The 18,066-nt window shown below is 41.9% G+C and overlaps 3 protein-coding genes across 3 annotated transcripts; all 3 read left to right on the top strand.

The window, feature by feature from the left end:
- Positions 1 to 199: 199 nt before the first annotated feature.
- psmd7 (proteasome 26S subunit, non-ATPase 7) lies at positions 200 to 4,936 on the top strand. Its single transcript, XM_080505364.1, has 8 exons — positions 200 to 320; positions 729 to 820; positions 1,275 to 1,367; positions 1,455 to 1,552; positions 1,637 to 1,717; positions 2,563 to 2,654; positions 3,373 to 3,571; positions 4,340 to 4,936. Exons 1-8 carry the CDS (start codon positions 247 to 249, stop codon positions 4,601 to 4,603), a joined length of 993 nt encoding a protein of 330 aa, XP_080361490.1. The 5' UTR covers positions 200 to 246; the 3' UTR covers positions 4,604 to 4,936.
- An 837-nt stretch (positions 4,937 to 5,773) lies between these two features.
- On the top strand, positions 5,774 to 10,642 carry hprt1l (hypoxanthine phosphoribosyltransferase 1, like). The gene is made up of 9 exons (XM_080505394.1): positions 5,774 to 5,941; positions 6,291 to 6,397; positions 6,852 to 7,035; positions 7,266 to 7,331; positions 7,422 to 7,439; positions 7,555 to 7,637; positions 8,380 to 8,426; positions 9,137 to 9,213; positions 10,085 to 10,642. The coding sequence occupies exons 1-9, from the start codon at positions 5,924 to 5,926 to the stop codon at positions 10,130 to 10,132; spliced, it is 648 nt and encodes a 215-aa protein (XP_080361520.1). The 5' UTR covers positions 5,774 to 5,923; the 3' UTR covers positions 10,133 to 10,642.
- Positions 10,643 to 11,003: 361 nt separating this feature from the next.
- Positions 11,004 to 13,662, top strand: nudt7 (nudix (nucleoside diphosphate linked moiety X)-type motif 7). Its single transcript, XM_080505179.1, has 3 exons — positions 11,004 to 11,396; positions 11,456 to 11,614; positions 13,006 to 13,662. The coding sequence occupies exons 1-3, from the start codon at positions 11,241 to 11,243 to the stop codon at positions 13,354 to 13,356; spliced, it is 666 nt and encodes a 221-aa protein (XP_080361305.1). The 5' UTR covers positions 11,004 to 11,240; the 3' UTR covers positions 13,357 to 13,662.
- The last annotated feature ends 4,404 nt before the right edge of the window (positions 13,663 to 18,066 follow it).

The following is an 18,066-nucleotide window of genomic DNA, read 5'->3' on the forward strand; positions in this document are numbered from 1 at the left end:
AACTGGCCGCACAAAAATTGTTTTTTTCAATTTATTTCACTTCACGCTAAGCAACTGTGTTTTCCCTCAAAAGCCTTTGTGAAGATTGTATTACAGAATTTAGAAGTGATTTTGTTAATTAACAAAAAATGTTCAGGGCGCTTTTGTTGCAGAGGAAGACGGAAGTGACGTCAGGCGCAAGCTCACGTTCAGCGTCGCCGTCATTGTACGGAGGAAGCTTGCTTGCTGTTTGTCGACACTGCAGAAATGCCGGAGTTAGCGGTAGAAAATGTGGTCGTCCACCCCTTGGTGCTCCTCAGCGTGGTGGACCATTTTAACAGGTCAGTCTGTTTAGTGCCCGTGTTCAGTTTTGTTAAGCGTATTGGTTGTTTTTATTGCCCGTAAACGTCTGGCTGAATCCAGGCTAGGCTAAGCTAACCCTGCTGAGTCAGAGTCCCATTGAGAGTGAATGGGGACATGACTGAGCTAGTTAGCATTGTGAAAGTGTCAGTTCACAGCTCTTTTTCATCGTCTAATGAAGCAATACCACACCAAAATCAATTAGTAGAACATTCTAGTGACTATATCATTCGAGTGTTTCATAATTGAATTCGCACGGATCCGCCGCTTAACGTTAGCTTATAGCCTTGCTGACGATCAGGCCAGTGTTTATGATACGATATACTCAGTAATACTACAGACTGTAATCTAACCACTTAACCGTGTCTTGCTGTTTTTTTAATCCACAGGATAGGGAAAGTGGGCAATCAGAAGCGAGTAGTTGGTGTTCTTTTGGGTTCGTGGCAGAAAAAAGTCCTTGATGTCTCCAATAGTTTTGCTGGTAAGTAAGTCTCCAGACAACAAATTCAGTTGGGGAAAAATAAGTCGAATAACGGACAGTAGGGGTGTTAGTGAATGTCATGTTTTTTTGTTTGCTTTTTTGTCTTCAGTCACAAGAGGGTTAAGTCCCCTGTGCAAAATCATTTAACACAATTCCTCCATCCTCCAAAACAGTTCAGCCTAAATGCACTCTAATCACCAATAAGTCTCAGATGAATGTTTTTGGACAGTGTGAGGAAACTGGAATATATAGATAAAAAAAAAAAAAAACAATGCTTGTGGAACTAGACCATGCAAACTCTATTGAAAAGAACACAAACAGTTACGACAGGTACTTATTTGATTATGAAGGGAGTTTTTCTTCTCGTTACTGTGAAGTTGGAAGTAATTTCTCCAGTAAAAGCTATCATCTTATAAAAGCACACATTTTAAATGAATTGTTTGTTTTTTTTCAGTGCCATTTGACGAAGACGACAGAGACGACTCGGTGTGGTTTCTGGATCACGACTACTTGGAGAACATGTATGGCATGTTCAAGAAAGTCAATGGTAAGTTGGTGCCTGCCGCACGTGTTTAAAGTTACTGCTTTGTTCTGATGCCAAAGTTGTTGACACCTTATCCCTTGTGGTTTCCAGCCAGAGAAAGAATAGTGGGATGGTACCACACAGGACCAAAGTTGCACAAGAACGACATTGCCATCAATGAGTTGATCAAGCAGTACTGTACCAATTCTGTATGTAGCCGTTTTGCTTTCTTATTGTGCATGTTTGTGGACATTGCTTTACTCTAATCACACGCGTCCTCTTTATCCCACCAGGTTTTAGTGATCATCGATGTGAAGCCCAAAGATCTCGGTCTACCCACAGAAGCTTACATCTCTGTGGAAGAGATACATGATGTAAGTGAACCATGAACTGCACTAAAGTAAAAGGGGGACTATCACTATGATTTGACTTGTTTGTAGGGCTGCTCAATGAATGGAATTTTAATCGTGATTAAGATTATGGCTCCAGACTACTCAAAATTCGTATAATCGAAGAAAAACTGTTATTTTTGTAGAGCCGATGAACGGGAGTCGGAGGCAAGGAAATCCAAACTTGATTCTCCATTAATCCACACTCAGTAACTCCTTTCTTCTCTCTCCCTCCCACCATGAGAGCACAGTGCAGTGTTACACCAAAATACTTCCAATCAGAAACTCTGCCTCTGTACAAAATAAAGTTCCCCACTGTGGTGATCAGTTAAGGTCATAATTCACCCAGTTACTGTGGGGTGGTTGGGAGCTTCATTTTGTAGAGAGGCATGGTTTCCGAACGGAAGTAGTTTTGTTACACAATGTGTGCTCAGTTGGAGAGAAGAGAGAGAAAAGAAAAGCGTTTCTGAGAATTGTGTTTGATTGGAAAATGCAGTTTGGAGTTCCTTGCTGAACATGCCGCATCCGACTCCCGTTCATCGGCTCTACACCACCACAATTTTATTTTGGACCAATTTAGCAAAGTATTTATGTTGGACTTATATATTGAAGTATATATCTGTTATTGTATTTTATTTATTTATTGTTTTCAAAAGATGGAGGGCAGTACAACAGTTTATTTTTTACTACTACATTACAAGATATTTTTATATATTGTGATTGTGATTATTTTTTTCCCCATAATCAAGCAGCCCTACTTGTTTGGATTAAAAAGAACTTCAATGCAGTAATAGTAATGTCGTTTGGTGTTTGTAATGCTGCGTTTGTAGGATGGCACTCCAACATCGAAGACTTTTGAGCACGTCACCAGTGAGATCGGAGCAGAGGAAGCTGAGGAAGTGGGAGTGGAGCATCTCCTGAGGTACCAAACGAAGCTTTGTGTGAATTAATAGTTACTCTGCCAGAAAAAAACAAAAATCTTTAAATTATACTTCCCACTAAAGGTGTCACTTCTGCACAGACAATAAACCAATACATCACAACAAGACCATTTCCACAATCTGTCAGCCCAAATCGATCACACCACAATAGATGACACATGGCCACCAAATAGGTCGAATGTTGGTCATTTCTGAGCCAAGAATCTTGAGTTGGGTCACATTTCCCTGCAGTGGGAACGTGCTCCTAGATGCTGCCACACTTGGCAGATTTAAGTGGCATCTGCATGTGTGATTGGATCGTCAACAATAACAAGCATGGATTTCAGTTTGAATTGAACTTTTAAGCAGTCATGTCAGGTGTGGATTTGGTGAGACACCGGTGCACCGTACCGCTCTTGAGTATTTGTAGTTATTCTAGAAAATATCTCTGGGTCGGTTGGACGTTCTCCACCCCAGACACGTCTGTTATTCACTGAAACAGCGAGCTAGATAAAAAAGTTGTACCACAAAATGCACCAGTAACATGGTAATTTTGAAGGGGAAAAATGTGATTTAATTCATTGATAGAACCAACAAGGTGTGACATAGCACAAGAAATCCACAGATGAGAGCTTCCTGTCTCTTTGAGTGAACCCAGAAGTCACCAGAGCTGATACTGACGCACTCTCGGCCTCTTGCGTGTTCCAATTGTGACTCCAGGGACATCAAGGACACTACAGTAGGCACCTTGTCACAACGCATCACAAACCAGGTTCATGGCCTGAAGGGGCTCAACTCCAAGCTGCTGGACATCCGCTCTTACCTGGAGAGGGTGGCTGCAGGCAAACTTCCCATCAACCATCAGATCATCTACCAGCTGCAGGACGTCTTCAACCTGCTGCCAGACGTCAACTTGCTGGTGAGTTCCTGATGTATCGGTTCCTTTTGAGAGTTCTTTGCACACAACTCATTTGAGGTACGATCTTTTATTATTGTGAAGATATAAATAAAGCACAATTGCTTTCAGTTAAACTGATGTAATTGAGAGTTAAACTCTCACATGCAGCAGGGCCTCTCATCCAAAACCTTCTGATTGTCTGACAGGCTCTGTCTGAGCCGGTTAGCTCCATGTGCTAATTAAACAGATACAACAGACTAACGCTAACAATAATTAGCATTGAGCTGGTCCGTCATACATCAGCCAACATGGTATCCTCCTCTTATCCTCCACAAATGACCAGGACATACTAATGTTCTTCTAGTGACGTGAACCAAAGCATCAGAGCTGAACACTGGAGTCAGTCTGGTGGGCAGATGAGCCACCTAGTGGTGAACATTGAACATTACATCTACACAAATAAAATCTCTGCCGACACGGATTTTTCTTTTCAGTTTCATGTTTTCATGTTTTCATGTTTTCAGTTTCATGATAAAATCTCAAATATCTTTCAACTCCTTCATGGTCACAGCTTTGTGAGAAGCAGAATTGTAATAAAAACCTAATATTTTTCTGGTTCCTGTAATTTTGAACATCTGTTCAAATATTTTCATAATTTTCACACAGCATTAATATGAATTAGTGAGCCTTTAATTTGCACTCGTTTGTCTATTGATTCTTGATGTCCTAGCATGTGGCTATAACCAAAGTTTGGTCTTGCTCTTTCCTAAATCATGTGTTTTGCCGCAGGAGTTCACGAAAGCCTTTTACCTCAAGACCAACGACCAGATGTTGGTGGTTTACCTGGCGTCGCTCATTCGCTCAGTGGTGGCTCTGCACAACCTGATCAACAACAAGATCTCAAATAGGGACGCGGAGAAAAAGGAAGGGCAGGAGAAGGAGGAGGGCAAGAAAGAGAAGAAAGACGACAAGGAGAAAAAGGACGAGAAAGACAAAGAAAAGGAGAAGGACAAAGCGGATGGTGCCAAGAAAGATGAGAAGAAGAAGAAATGAGCGCTGTCCCTCTGTGGTTCTCTCTCAAATCACGCCGCCCTCTTCTGGATGGCGTTCTACTTTCAGTCCTCAGTCACGGCTCTCTATGTGGGTCTTGGGCTAAATGTAGAGCTCTATATGAGGAACGGTGTCATTTGAGATTTGGCCTGGTGGCCTCGGGACGCCACTCATAAAGACTGTTATCGTATAGAGATGATGATGTTTGCTCTTCTGTGCTCTGGACTGTGAAAACGTGTTTCTGCTGTTTTCATGGTCACTCCTGGTATTACTTTTTGTAAGATGGAAGAAAAATGTTTTTTTGTTTCTGTATCACTCATTAAATTGGGATCATATTAAAAAGGTGTCTTTTTTTTCTTTTTTTCTCTTGGGTCCTAGTTTACATTTAAACTTGTTTTGTTACTTTTTATATGATATACATACTTTTGGGAAATAAACTGGCTGTTTGCTCTCAGATCAGCTTCTCAATCTTATGAGATGGTTCAGTGCCTGTATTCCAACTTTGATTAAAAGACCAGTGTGAACAAATGTAAAGGCTGGATGAACTCCAATTTATAGAAGAGAGTAAGATGCACTTCCTTGATGTACCTATTGAATGTTAACTCTAAGAAATGTGTGTGTGTGTGTATATATATATATCCTAACTTGCCATGTCAGCGTCTTCCTGTATGCATCAAAAATTACATCAAATTATTTAATCTCACAATTCAGCCTCAAGACAGGAAGGCACATGTCCATGATCAATCAAAACAGGCCAAACAAAATCATTTATTTAAATAATCAGAAAATTAATGGGCAAAAAAAAAAAAATCAAAACAGTAATGGATGAAATACGTACGACAATTATATTTCCTTAATATGGCAAATAGATAATTGAAGCAGAAAAAAAATGTGCAGATGCACTGAATGTAACGGGAGGTTAAGCTGTGTTATCCTGCAGATCACACACACAGACACACACACACACAGTTATATTTTTAAAACTGCGTCATCCGCAGCGTGTCGCGGCGGCCCCGCTGCACGAGCCGCGCGAGACGCACTTAGACTCAGGTTGTGTGGAATAAATCCGATTATCAGGAAGGTAAACGGGATTGTGACATCGAGGCTTTAACCCCCCCCCCACCCCCACCCCCGCGGAGCAGCGCGGCTTCGCAGTCGGGGAAGCAGCCCAGCGAGGAGGAGAGCAGCTCCAGCCTCCAGTCCTACAAAGTCACCCCCACCCACCACCACCACCCTCTCCACCCTCCTCTCTGACTCTGGACTGGAGCATGACTCCTCACTTAATTCTCTGCGCGTGAACATAACGGACCCCCGCCGGGAACCATGGCTTCGTTTCTGCAGGTGAGCTGCTGCTCGGGACGCGCGTGTGTTTTATTTATTAAATTATTATTTTTTTTTTTGGTAACTTGTCCGCGCTCCGGGGTGCGGTCTGCGCTCTGCGGTATGAGGGCCCCTCTCGATGGGGCGCATGCGATACGAGCTCCCCTCCGTGTTTTCACTGCGATGCCAGCTTGACCTCCTCCTCGTGCTCGTGCTCGTGCTCGTGGGGGACAAACAGGTGGTTGAGAGGAGGCTCGGTGTGCTTCACTTTTTTATTTTTTTGCCTTGGCGCAAGTTATCTTGTCAGTGGCCGGACGTCTGAGCTTGAAGAAGACATGCTTTCTCCCTCTTCCTCTTCCTCTTCCTCCAGATCGCCGATGATGAGAAGGGCCACGAGCTGGACCTTTTCTGTGTCCCCAGGCATTACGAGAACGATCTGGACCGGGTGATCATCCCCCACGGGCTCATCATGGACAGGTAAAACCAGTCGTCAACAGAATGGCAACTGACTTTCCCCCCGTCTGTTCCTCACTACGGACACCCGGACGTGTCACACCAGGAAGAGCACAGGTTGCCACAGCGACTGCTTCCTGGAGTTTTGTTCATGCAGTTGTCGATGACATTTTGTTTAATTGAACTTGGTCAAGCTCGTCCTACTTTGACAAGTCCGGATTTCTCTGCTCTTGTCAGTGGTTTTTTTTTTTTGCCTTAAACAAAAACCCTGCAGCCAACATTTGAATATGGGTTTTTAGTGTGGAGGCAGGCGGGCTGCACTGCAGCCAAAGGCCTGGGAAGTAATTATGTTTAAGTGCAATGTCATGTCCTGGCTCTCCTTTCCATCCTCGAGAGCTGCACTGCATTCACCGCAACACCATAACTCACAACACAACTCTTTCTTTTCTTTTTTTTGTGTCTCCTATCTGTGATCCAGGACCGAGCGCCTGGCCCGAGACATAATCCAGGACATGGGGGGACACCATATCGTCGCCCTGTGTGTGCTGAAAGGGGGCTACAAGTTCTTCGCAGACCTCCTGGACTACATTAAAGCGCTGAACCACAACAGCGATAAATCAGTCCCACTGACGGTGGATTTCATCAGAGTGAAGAGCTACTGTGTAAGATGACCCAACCTCATTGTCGTTTTCCAGCAACCGCCTGCTGAGATGTGAGGATGAGAGATGTTTATTGACTTGGAATCGGCTGCAGAACTCGGGTGTGGTGGACTGGAAGCCCCCTTAGACATGTGATTTATCTATATTTGGGGGAAAATACTAGTGTGTGTTTTTTTTAATATTTTTATGTCAAACTCTGACAATTAACGATTGTGCAATTTTGTGTTTTGAAGAATGATAAGTCCACAAACAATGTCAAAATCATAGGAGGGGACGAGCTGTCTAATCTCTCAGGAAAGGTTTGTCAAAATGAGATATATTGATATATTCTTTTTTTTTTTTTTTTAAATCACTGTTTACTTCAATACTTGTCTTTTCTCTTTCTGCAGAACGTTTTGATTGTCGAGGTAAGATGATTTATTTTATTATCAAGAATTACCAGTGAACAGTCGAGAAAAAAATGTGTAGGATTCACAAAAGTAAGTCAGTTTAATTAGTTTAACTCTCTGTATTGCCCAAAAGGACATCGTGGAGACGGGGAGGACGATGCAGACGCTGCTTTCCCTGCTGAATGAATCTAATCCCAAAATGATTAAAGTTGCAAGGTATTGTACCACCACATGTACTTTATTTATGGACTCTCACTGCAACTGGCTGCTCTGTTAGAGGGACGGAGCAGCTTAAGAGTTAATCTGCCGTACTGTCGACTGCAAGTGTGGAGGGTCGAGGCCATTTCTCTGATGTATTCCTGAGGGCTGGTTAAAACGGGGAAATTGAGCTGAACCAGTGTGGGACTCCTCTGATGCTTGTTTTCCCCGAAGATAGAAACTTGGATTTGCATTTGATGTCATTTAAAAATGGGTTTGGGGGTCATTTTCTGTCGCACGTCGGATTCAAGCAAACCTTCTCGGCACTCGTCTGTCATTCCTGTGTGAGGATGAATGGCTGGCGTTTAGAATCCAACAAACGTTTCTTTATTGGTAGTATCCAACCAGGCAAATTGGTTTTCACGCTTGTTTTTTTTTGGTTTGTTTGTATATTACCTAGTTATTTTGTCAAATTAAATCTTAAGTCTTTTTAAAAAATTTTTTATTTAGACTTCTTGAAATGGGCTGTATATTTTAACCCGTGTTAAACATTTTCCCCACAATGAGGCGAGTGATGGTGTTGTGCCGGTCTACCAAGACGACCATTCAAACCATCTGACAGGATTAAAAAAAACAAAACAAAAAAACCCTGCACTGTAATGTTTGTTTTGACAGGCACTTCTTTGACTCTGACAAGTCATTTTCTTTCCACCACAGCTTTGTGTTTACAAGTCATATCTTTGCTTACTTGTCATTGCAGCCTTCTGGTAAAGAGGACCCCGAGGAGTTCAGGGTACAGACCAGACTGTGAGCACCTTTTTTTTTATTATCACTTTACAGAAACAATTTATCGATATCGTATTCGCTGATGACATCAATTGGTCATCAGAGGTTTGGTGTGGACCCGGATCCTTATTGCAAACTCGCCTGTGGGAATTTGCGTCACCTTGGGAACAAAAATAATTTTCATCCATCTATTAGTCGGTCGGGGCAACTTGTACTTAAGTCTGCAGAACATTATTGTGAGTACATTTGTAACTATAAGGTGTCGAAACATAACGTGTGTGTGTGTGGTTCTCCGATGGCCTGGCGAGATTTTTTATTTGTTTAATGAAAAGGGATTAACGGGCATTTCAGGGAAAATCTACTCCAAATGTAGCCGAGCCTGGCACTTGCATACTAATGCATGGTGGATAAACCCCCCCCCCCCCCCCCCCCCCCCCCCCTTTCACTCACACCAGTCTCTGATTATGTAATGCTTTTAGGTTTGAGTTGGATAATCTCTTTAAGACTGTCCCACAAGGACAGCTGCTCCTGTAAGTGTTTGGACTTTCCAGTATACAGCGCTGACGGCTTTAAGTACGGCCACACAGAGACCATAAAAGAGCAACATCTGTCATGTTACAGTGGAGCTTCCTGAAGTCGCCGCCTCTCGACTTTCACTCCACTGCTACTAAATGTCGCTCCTGCTTTCTTCACGCAAGTCGCATTGGGAGTTTGTACGTTTTCTATTTCAGACATTGGTTTTGAAGTGCCGGATGCCTTTCTGGTGGGCTACGCTTTGGACTACAACGAGTACTTCAGAGATCTCAGTGTGAGTTTGCGCCCATACCTTCCAAGAGTACCGTATTGTAAATCGGTGTTACACGTATAGTATGTACGGTACATGTTATCTGTTGCTGTATGAATTGTAGCTTTAATTCATCACCGTAACCACAGACCGCTTCCTGTAAACCACATATCTGGCCCTTTCCTTAGAAGCCATTATAGCACAGTAGGAGATGAAGTGGTGTAAATAATAAAATGTGTGAGGACTGAGACGAACATTGCAGTTTCAGGGTCCTGGTGTTTATTCACGGTGGAACACTGCCAACCCCTTTTCTTTAGTGAGAAGTCTCCCCAGAATGTGTGCTGTCAAAAGGGGCCTTTCATAACTGACAGACGCCAAAGTCTCTATTAAAAATCTGTTCTCTTTAGCATTTCTCATTGAAGTAGTCATGCAATATCTGTGCCTAATCATCCAATAAAGTATGTCCCTTCCCTCGTGTTGGGGGTCACGCTGTAGTTCTATGTTCGAGCACACCTGATTCAAAAAGACAGCTTGTTGTTACGCTCCGATGGATTCCCTGAAGAGCCATTTATTTAAACCAGGAGTGTTTGAGCAGGGAGACTTTAAGACACGGTTTGAAAACACTGCTATTGAGGGACATAAAGGGCAGCTTGTCGAACCTATAATCAAATGAAGGACTGCGATGTCAGTCATCCACACACTCTAATCTACAAGCAATTTAGGACAACGACATGGGCTGTTATTTCTGGGAGCTTGACAGTGTTCACCACCATTTCTAAAAACCCATCTTGTGTAACCTGCATGATGTATACGTCATTAAAACTGTCTGAAATTCGGAGTAAAAACCAAAATGCAGAAATGCTTTAAAGATTAAATCCTTTCACTGTTTTCACAGCACATCTGTATACTGAATGATCAAGCCAAGGAGAAGTACAAAGTGTGAGGCAAAGGGCGACGTGGGAGTCACTGAAGACTAGGACCACTGTGAGGACACCCCCCCCCCCCCCCCCCCACCTCTTAGCTCTGCTGTGTTTTGAATTTTATTTATTTTTCTATCGACAAAATCCACACGTGACTTGTGGATCGGAGCAATCCAGAGGAACATTTCTTTTCCCCCTACGTGAATGATGGGGATAAATAATGGATACTATGAATATTTTAGTTGTTACATTTTTATTTATTCAACTGTTTTTGAATGTATGGACTTTAGCTGTGTTTTTGTTGTAAAGAGATGACGAATGTTCCGTTATTTGCACATGAAAATCACATTTCTCAGGCTTAGAGAGCACGCACAGATGATAGCAGTCTTCAGTTTAATACACGCTTCTGTTTATGATGCCGATACATCCTCTCATTATGCCATGACGACTTGTCCTGTACTGTAAAGTTTTATTCAATATCAGATGTTTTCATCGATGACTTGTTTACAGCAATACAAACTCCTGACACCTGGTGTCCTGCTTCCTGTTTGCAATGTTTCACTTTATCCAGCAGGGCTACAGCACACACTTTGTTTAAAAAAAAAATGAGCATGGCACCATTAAAATTCACAGCAAAAGCCGGACAGTTTCCTTGCAGATTAACCGCAGTAAGAAAAGGTGAACGCTGAACTGTCTACAGTCTGCGTGAAATTAAGTTCCGCAATCTACCGGAGACGGCCCTCATTCTGCCGCTGATTGGCTGTTTGGCTCTACACGTCATCGAGTTCAAGAGGTAAACATTGGCTGCCATTATGATGACGTGTCACACGAAGCCAATCAAGATCAAGCAGGAGCGGGTCTTCCCGTTTCATTTAAATAGTAAACAAACTGAAGGTGGCTGACATGGGTCCACGTCTTAACGTTTTCTACACTTGTTTGACGTACCGGATTACCGAAGGAGTTTTTTTTGTTTTGTTTAGGAACAGTTTTTATACGAGTAAATAAAGAGTGCTACCTTTAGCCTTGAGACGGGGCGGGACAGTCTTGTTGCACATTGCCCCAAGACTTGAACGCAAACTACACACAGTGCAGCTCAGCCATTACCAGAAAGTTAATCATCTGGACGCCACCATGGACACCAAGGAGAACGCCATATCTATTTTAAAGCAGTTTGGCACGAGAGAAAAGTTAACCGACGTACCCGTGCTGCCAAAAGCCTCGGTGCTGATCCCCCTGCACATGAGAGGAGGAGAACTGCACGTCCTGTTGACCCTCCGATCGAAAGAGGTAAAGTGAACGACGGGTTTTACAGGCGAGTCTCGGTCTGATTTTCCGCCTTTCTCCAGCTGAGGATCGCTGCTGGCGAGGTGTGTTTTCCTGGTGGAAGGCGAGACCCCAGCGATCGAGACGACGTCGACACGGCCCTGCGGGAGGCCCGGGAGGAGATCGGGCTCCCGCCAGATGAGGTGCAGGTGGTCTGCACACTCTTCCCGATCATAACTCCGGTACATAAATTAAAATCCCAGTGTGAAGTCGGCCAGTAAACTTTCAGGCATTCCGTGGATTTGTTTTTTTTTTTTTTTTTATGTTTTGGTTTATATACCCATGAGATCGAATGTTTACAATGCTTAACCGTTATTCTTGATCATTTCTTTGATCAAATGTTGCACTTCTGCGCAAAATTCCCACACCACTGTTGCAAGCCTTGTTTTAAAGTAAAAATGAAGCGTCATACAGAAAAAAACCCAACTTGATAAATATTAATGTATGTTATGACAGTACTATGGAACTCAATAAAACGGTTGCCCTTTGTAATCTAATCAAAATGATAAATTATTATGAGAAAGGCCATGTGCAATCTCCAATCACTGGCTTTTGATGTGCACTACTCACAAAATGTTAATCATTGGCTTTTAAAAAGTTCTTGCTACAGTGATAGTGTCATAAAAAACAGAGCATTTACATAGAAGCATGCAAAGGTGATGTCCTCATCTCAAACAATGTATGGAAACAAAAGCCTACAGCAATTTGTGTGTACTGCAACAAATAAAAGATGAACTTCTCAATGACTCGTGTCACATTGAGCATCATTATAGCTTTATTTCTGGGCTCCAGAGTTACAGTTATGGATCTGGCCAAAGAACGTCCACTTCTCTGCCTTTCTATGACCTTTCAGTTATTCTGTTCTTGTTAGAAAATGGAAAGTTCTGCAAAGGGTACCAAAACAGTAAACAGTTGCACATGTGCATTTACAAGTTTGGAGAAGGTCACATTTAATACATCTGCAGTTAAAGTGCATTTTGGGTTTATCCCGAAATTTCACCTTACTTTTTTGCGAGAAGTCTTGGGTTTAAATTCCATTTGCTCTGTTGCTCATTGTCATCCTTGGATTTCCAGTCCCAACGTTCATAATTCAACTTATAGATGCCTTCAAATCTGTATATTACAAAATAAAATATGTGTTTCTACCAATACATTTGTGTGTAGAAGTACAAGATATTGCACATGCTTGAATTATTCATCACATGTCCGCATGTTGTCATGATGCTGCCGACTTCTACAATGGTCTCTTACAGGTTTGTCTAATGCAGTCCTTTAAAAGAGCTTGCCCTGTGACCAGTGTCATTTGAAATGGATCCAGAAAATAGTTGTTCCTTTTCAGAGCATCAGCTGCTTTAAGATGAGATCATCTTTAATGATCCCACGACTGACAACATCTGCATTTCCCGGCAGCGCCATTTCATGTGCAGTATAGAAAGTTAAAGGAAAACATAACTAAAGTTTGCAGAATAGAAAGATCTGTAGAGATGTATGCATATTCGTATATACACTGTGTATTTCACATTGTTAGCACATCAAGCCTCTCTTTGTTTTTTTTTGTTTTGTTGTTCTCCAGCAGGGTGTGTTGGTGACTCCAGTTGTTGGTTTCATAGATGAAACATTTTGTCCCAGTCCAAATCCAGCAGAGGTCAGTGCCGTCTTCAACATTCCACTGGACTTTTTCACCAGGAAGGACCACTACTCTCCCTACAGGCTTGCCGGGGTCACTGGGCCGTTGCATTCGTATCGCTTTGTGGACCCCGATTCAGGGAGCAAGCATCGCATATGGGGGATCACTGCCTTGATGGTATTACTGGTTGCCGTCTTGGTGACGAAGAAGAAACCACAGTTTAATCTTGGTTTTGACCCCGAGGATCCGTTACCCTTCTTCCAGCTGTGTTTACGTCAAATGATCAGTAAGCTGTGAACTTCAGCTGAACAATCCATCTGTGCCTTTATAAAACATACAAGTGCATCTAAAAAAAAAAAAATAAAAAGTGCAATGTGTAAAGAATACTTAGAACTTTAGTTGAAAGAAGTCTCCCTGTCAAGTCCACTTGATTTCTGTGTTTTAAATGTGTTATTTTATTGTTTGCGGTCTGGTTAAAGAAAAATTTCTGTCACCGCCTGGGGCAGACAAAGTTTATCCATTCATCTATTTAAAAATTTTTTTTAAAATAATCAGGTCTTCATTAGACTTTGTGAATTGTGTATTTCGGGAAACATTCATAAAAAGTGCAATGTAAAATAAAATATTGATCTTAAGGAATTTATGCATACAGCCTCTTGTTTACCCTTCAAACACTGACTGCTGCAAATAAAGCGTGGAGGAAGAAGAAAGCTTAACAGTTCTTTTTTTTTTTAATCAATTCATTTATTGTAGCAGCAGGATTACAGATATAAACAAAAGAGTATACAAATGTCCAGACAAAGGCAAAATACATGTTAATAATAATTCAGATGTATGATAACACGTTGGGGTTGACCTTTATCCCTACTGCAGGGTCTTAAGGCTAGATACTAAAGCTCAAGCGACACAGAACGGATACAACAGAACTGTTGGGAGAATGTGAAATAGAAAGCGAACTAGGTAAAGTGAGCAAACTGATTACACACAAGATACGGCTCACACTATTGGCAATTAACAGTTAATTTATCATGGTTGCCCCTTTTGATCAAGCGTTTCACAGCAACAATAGTAATGTTGACAAGCACATCAACACAAGAAAGGTCTCCAATAAACAATCTCCACTGTCTTGTCCCTTTTACCTCACATGTACAAATCTCATGAGGCATGAAAAAAACAAAAACATTTTCAATAGAAAACAAACAGGATGACAATTCACTGATGAAGCTGCACAATATTATGTCGAGTGCAAGTCACTCGGATATCTTGCAATGGACTGAGGAAAATGTTAACGCTAAAAATATATTAGTTGATACTATGGTTACGCTTGCGTTGATAAACTGGAAAAATCAAACCGCTGAAAAGTGTCCTGATGTTAAAAAACAGTCCGGGAGAGAATAAAAAGGACAAGGAGCAATGACACAAAAGGGACACCAGTAAAACACAGCAGAGCAACGGTTAAGTTATCAAGGCACACAAAGTTCTGTTGAAAGCATCACAATTGAAATTCAAGATACCCCCTGCAGTATATTTCACATTTAAATATACATGGATATTCATTTACATGACTGAAGGACAAAAAAACAAAACAAAAACAAACTCTGTGCTCTCTTCAACGCCCCCTTTTAAATCAACTTTGAATTTTTTTCCTTTGTTTTAGGTGGAAGTGGCTTTTAGAAAAGTCACATGGAACATCCTGGTCTGCTCAAATGAAAGGGATGTGAAAAAAAAAAGTTGAAATTACACCACAAATCCGAGACAAAAAAAACCCCCAACCCAATCTGATAAAATGTGTAGTGACAGAATTGATAACTGGTGCCACCCCCACCTGTCCCCACCCCCCGCCTCAAGAGTGCGCGTTCTCTAGAACTGGAATTGGTCCGATGGTAGATGTAGAGCAAGCTCCGTGTCCACACCATGAGGTAAAAATCTACATTCATGAAACTGAAGTCACAGGTTGGCGTTCTGTGTTGGTATGGCTTTAAGAGGCGTTGCTGTTCCACACTCCCCCCCCCCCTCCGTGACACTGTGTGCTCATTAAACTCTCCTGAAACCCAGAGGAACGGAATGCTTGGAAACGTCACCACTGCTCTCTAAAACCTGATCTACAGTTAATGGTTGACTCAAAGTGCCATTGAGATGCATGACAAAAAAAAACAAAACAAACAAATACACACACATACACAACAAGGACTACCTTGGGTATTATGCTCTACAGTCTTGGGTAAATTCAATGTCATAGCAGTAGGATACAGTTGTAACATAACTCAAGGATGTTCATGTAAAAAAAAAAAAAAAAAAAAAAAAAAAAATCACACGTCGAACTTCAGTCACACTTCACGATGAACCTGCCCTTCATATCAGAGGAAAAAAAAAACATGCCGGCAATGATATTCTGTGCTGTGAGCATCAACCAAAAAAAAAAAAAAAAGTTTAGTTTTACAAAAATACTCTACATTTTGATACATGGATACAAAATTCTAAAAAAGATAAGTTACTTTAAAATGGATCACTAACAGTTGCAGGACAAAAAAAAAAAAGCATGATTATGAAAATGTAAACAACGCGTGTAATGCTATGCTAACATCTGAATCATTCTCCAAAAAAATTGGCTTTTTTTTAATTTTTTGATAAACGCCAAATTGGCCACGGTCAGATATGGAAAGTACAGCAGTGGTATGTCTGCATGAAAAAATATAGTCATGTGACGACATATATAAAGTATCAAATCGATGGAAATGTTGATGACAAAAAAAAAAAAAAACGGATCCACGAAACAAAAGTACCTTTACATATCTTAAAAAAAAAAAAATCTTGTAAAACGAGGAGCTAATTTGCCATCCGTGGGAGAGCTGCATAATTTAAATGAGTAAACATCATGAGGGGCATTGATGACGACGACGACGACGACGAGCATGGGACAGAATAGCGGCTGAATTCACAACGGGAGCTTTGGTATTGCCTGGGTGCGCGCCAGGCCGACTTCGCGGCGGCAGCCAGCTCTGGTGGGACTCGACGTCAAAAAAAAACAAAAACAAACAACAAATGTCAGTGCTATCGATAGTAGAAACTTATGAAACCAACATCACAGCAGAAGTGCACACCACTCCTGTACATAGCACCAGAGTAGTATAGTATAGTAAAAGTAGAAAGATGGTGGCCTCTATGTAACAGATTTTCATTTCGCCAGTGACAAACCCCCCCCCCCCGCCACCCCTCCCCCCCATCCTTGTTCACATCGCAAGGGACGCCGACCTCTCGCACCACCAACACCGAGACAACAAAAAAGAAAAGAAAAGAACTTCACATCTAACACGAGACGGTCTCAAGTGACAGACTGAACAGGGATTGGTACGACGAGGGGAATAAAAAAACAAAAACAAACAAAACCAACCAGATAATCCTTCATTTTCAATGTACAAACTAAACGAGTCAGTATTTCAGGCGTCACGTCGGGAAAGCGAAGGCACCGCTTCACCGCTGGAACACTGACCAGGAGAACGACGCCGTGGTGAGAGTGGCTGCGTTTGGACAAACTCGACTGGACCGACGGGAGTAGAGTACAAAGACGGGGAGTCAACAGTGAGCAGACCTTCTATACAAAGTTGTCTCGACCTCAAAAAATATTCCGACGTGAGAAAAAACAAATGTAAAAACACTCTGAGAAGATGTTTTTACAAAGACTGTTTTATTTTCGTTTTTTTTTTCCTTCTCTCTCTCTCTCCCCTGTGTTTCGACGCGATGTTTCTGAGTACAAATTCAGCCAGGTCAGTCACGAGAGCTGTGGACGGCTATAAGGATTAGCAGGTTTACACAAAAGAGGTTATAAAGTGCTTGAGATAAATTGTTTATAAAAACCAACACGACACGCAATATTTCACAAGTGGAGAGTTTCTTTTCTGCCCACGGCCGAACTGGTAAAAGGTTATCAACTTCTTCAAAAAACCAAAACAAGAGACGCACTACATTATTGAATGCCGAGTACAAATTTCACCAAGAGAGCTTCTTGCAGACCCAGTGACGAGGCCTTTATAGCATATAAAAACACTGGGAGGAAGGTCAAGTCACATTATCCACCAAGTCAAATCTCATCAGCGAGTGTGTAATGTTGGGTTCTCTTCTTGCACTCGGAGGACTCCTGTGCAGTAAAAGAGCCTCCCCGGTAGTGAGTTGTTCATTTTATGTCTGTGGAGTGGATCTAATGCACGGGGGCCCCCAACCACTGGGGCCAAAGAGAGAATAGAACTTCTTTTTTTTTTTTTATGAAAATGTACATTTAAATCTCCATTTAGTCTGTATTGAGTTTCATTTGGAAAAAAAAAAAATGCTTCACTTCTGTCAGTGATTAACCGTTTGTTTTTTCTTTTACACTGATTCTGTTGCTTTAAAACAGGTCGGAGGTGCAAAAAAAAAGGTTGGGGACCACTTGATCTAATGCCAATGTTTTGAACGGCGCCTCCTCCGATAAGAGACGACTGTCGCGCACCTCAAGCCAAATATCCTACAAAAAACATTTAACACTTGATTCTACAAAGAATTCCACATCCTTACAATCTGTACTCTCAGAGTAGATTTTAGTCAAGTTGTTGACATTCACAAACACGAGGTTCGATTGAAATTGAGCCGTTGCGACTCAATGAGTTCCACCCCGTATTTATGCCGGATCTCTTTTTTTTTTTTTTGCTCCCCATTTTTAGATGTCGCTCCGCATGCTCAACACAACCCACGGCCTCCGCCTCGCGGAGTTTACACACTCACAAAATGAGATTCAGCCTATATCCAAACGCTTCATGTGCAATCCGAGATTTACTCCATAGCTGGCGTTCTCTTTTTTTAAAATATCTACTCCCGTCTGCTCTGACAGACTTACCCTCCCCGTCACACGACGAGTCCTAACATACACCTGTTGCTGACATTCTTTCTCCCTTTACCGTTTCCTCGCCAAAACATTGTCGTCTTCATCTCTTAGGCTCACTTTTTTTTTAAAAACACTCCGACAACAAAACACTG

This window comes from Blennius ocellaris, assembly GCF_963422515.1.
Source record: "Blennius ocellaris genome assembly, chromosome: 11".
NCBI classification, from domain to species: Eukaryota; Metazoa; Chordata; class Actinopteri; order Blenniiformes; family Blenniidae; genus Blennius; species Blennius ocellaris.

Excerpts from the sequence above, each read along its gene's own strand:
- psmd7 (XM_080505364.1), top strand. The coding sequence starts at position 247 with ATGCCGGAGTTAGCGGTAGAAAATGTGGTCGTCCACCCCTTGGTGCTC. Across the intron at positions 1,718-2,562 it reads CTGTGGAAGAGATACATGAT|GATGGCACTCCAACATCGAA; the intron begins GTAAGTGAACCA and ends CTGCGTTTGTAG. Across the intron at positions 2,655-3,372 it reads GGAGTGGAGCATCTCCTGAG|GGACATCAAGGACACTACAG; the intron begins GTACCAAACGAA and ends TTGTGACTCCAG.
- hprt1l (XM_080505394.1), top strand. Across the intron at positions 6,398-6,851 it reads CACGGGCTCATCATGGACAG|GACCGAGCGCCTGGCCCGAG; the intron begins GTAAAACCAGTC and ends TCTGTGATCCAG. Across the intron at positions 7,036-7,265 it reads TCAGAGTGAAGAGCTACTGT|AATGATAAGTCCACAAACAA; the intron begins GTAAGATGACCC and ends TGTGTTTTGAAG.
- nudt7 (XM_080505179.1), top strand. The coding sequence starts at position 11,241 with ATGGACACCAAGGAGAACGCCATATCTATTTTAAAGCAGTTTGGCACG. Across the intron at positions 11,397-11,455 it reads TGACCCTCCGATCGAAAGAG|CTGAGGATCGCTGCTGGCGA; the intron begins GTAAAGTGAACG and ends GCCTTTCTCCAG. Across the intron at positions 11,615-13,005 it reads TCTTCCCGATCATAACTCCG|CAGGGTGTGTTGGTGACTCC; the intron begins GTACATAAATTA and ends GTTGTTCTCCAG.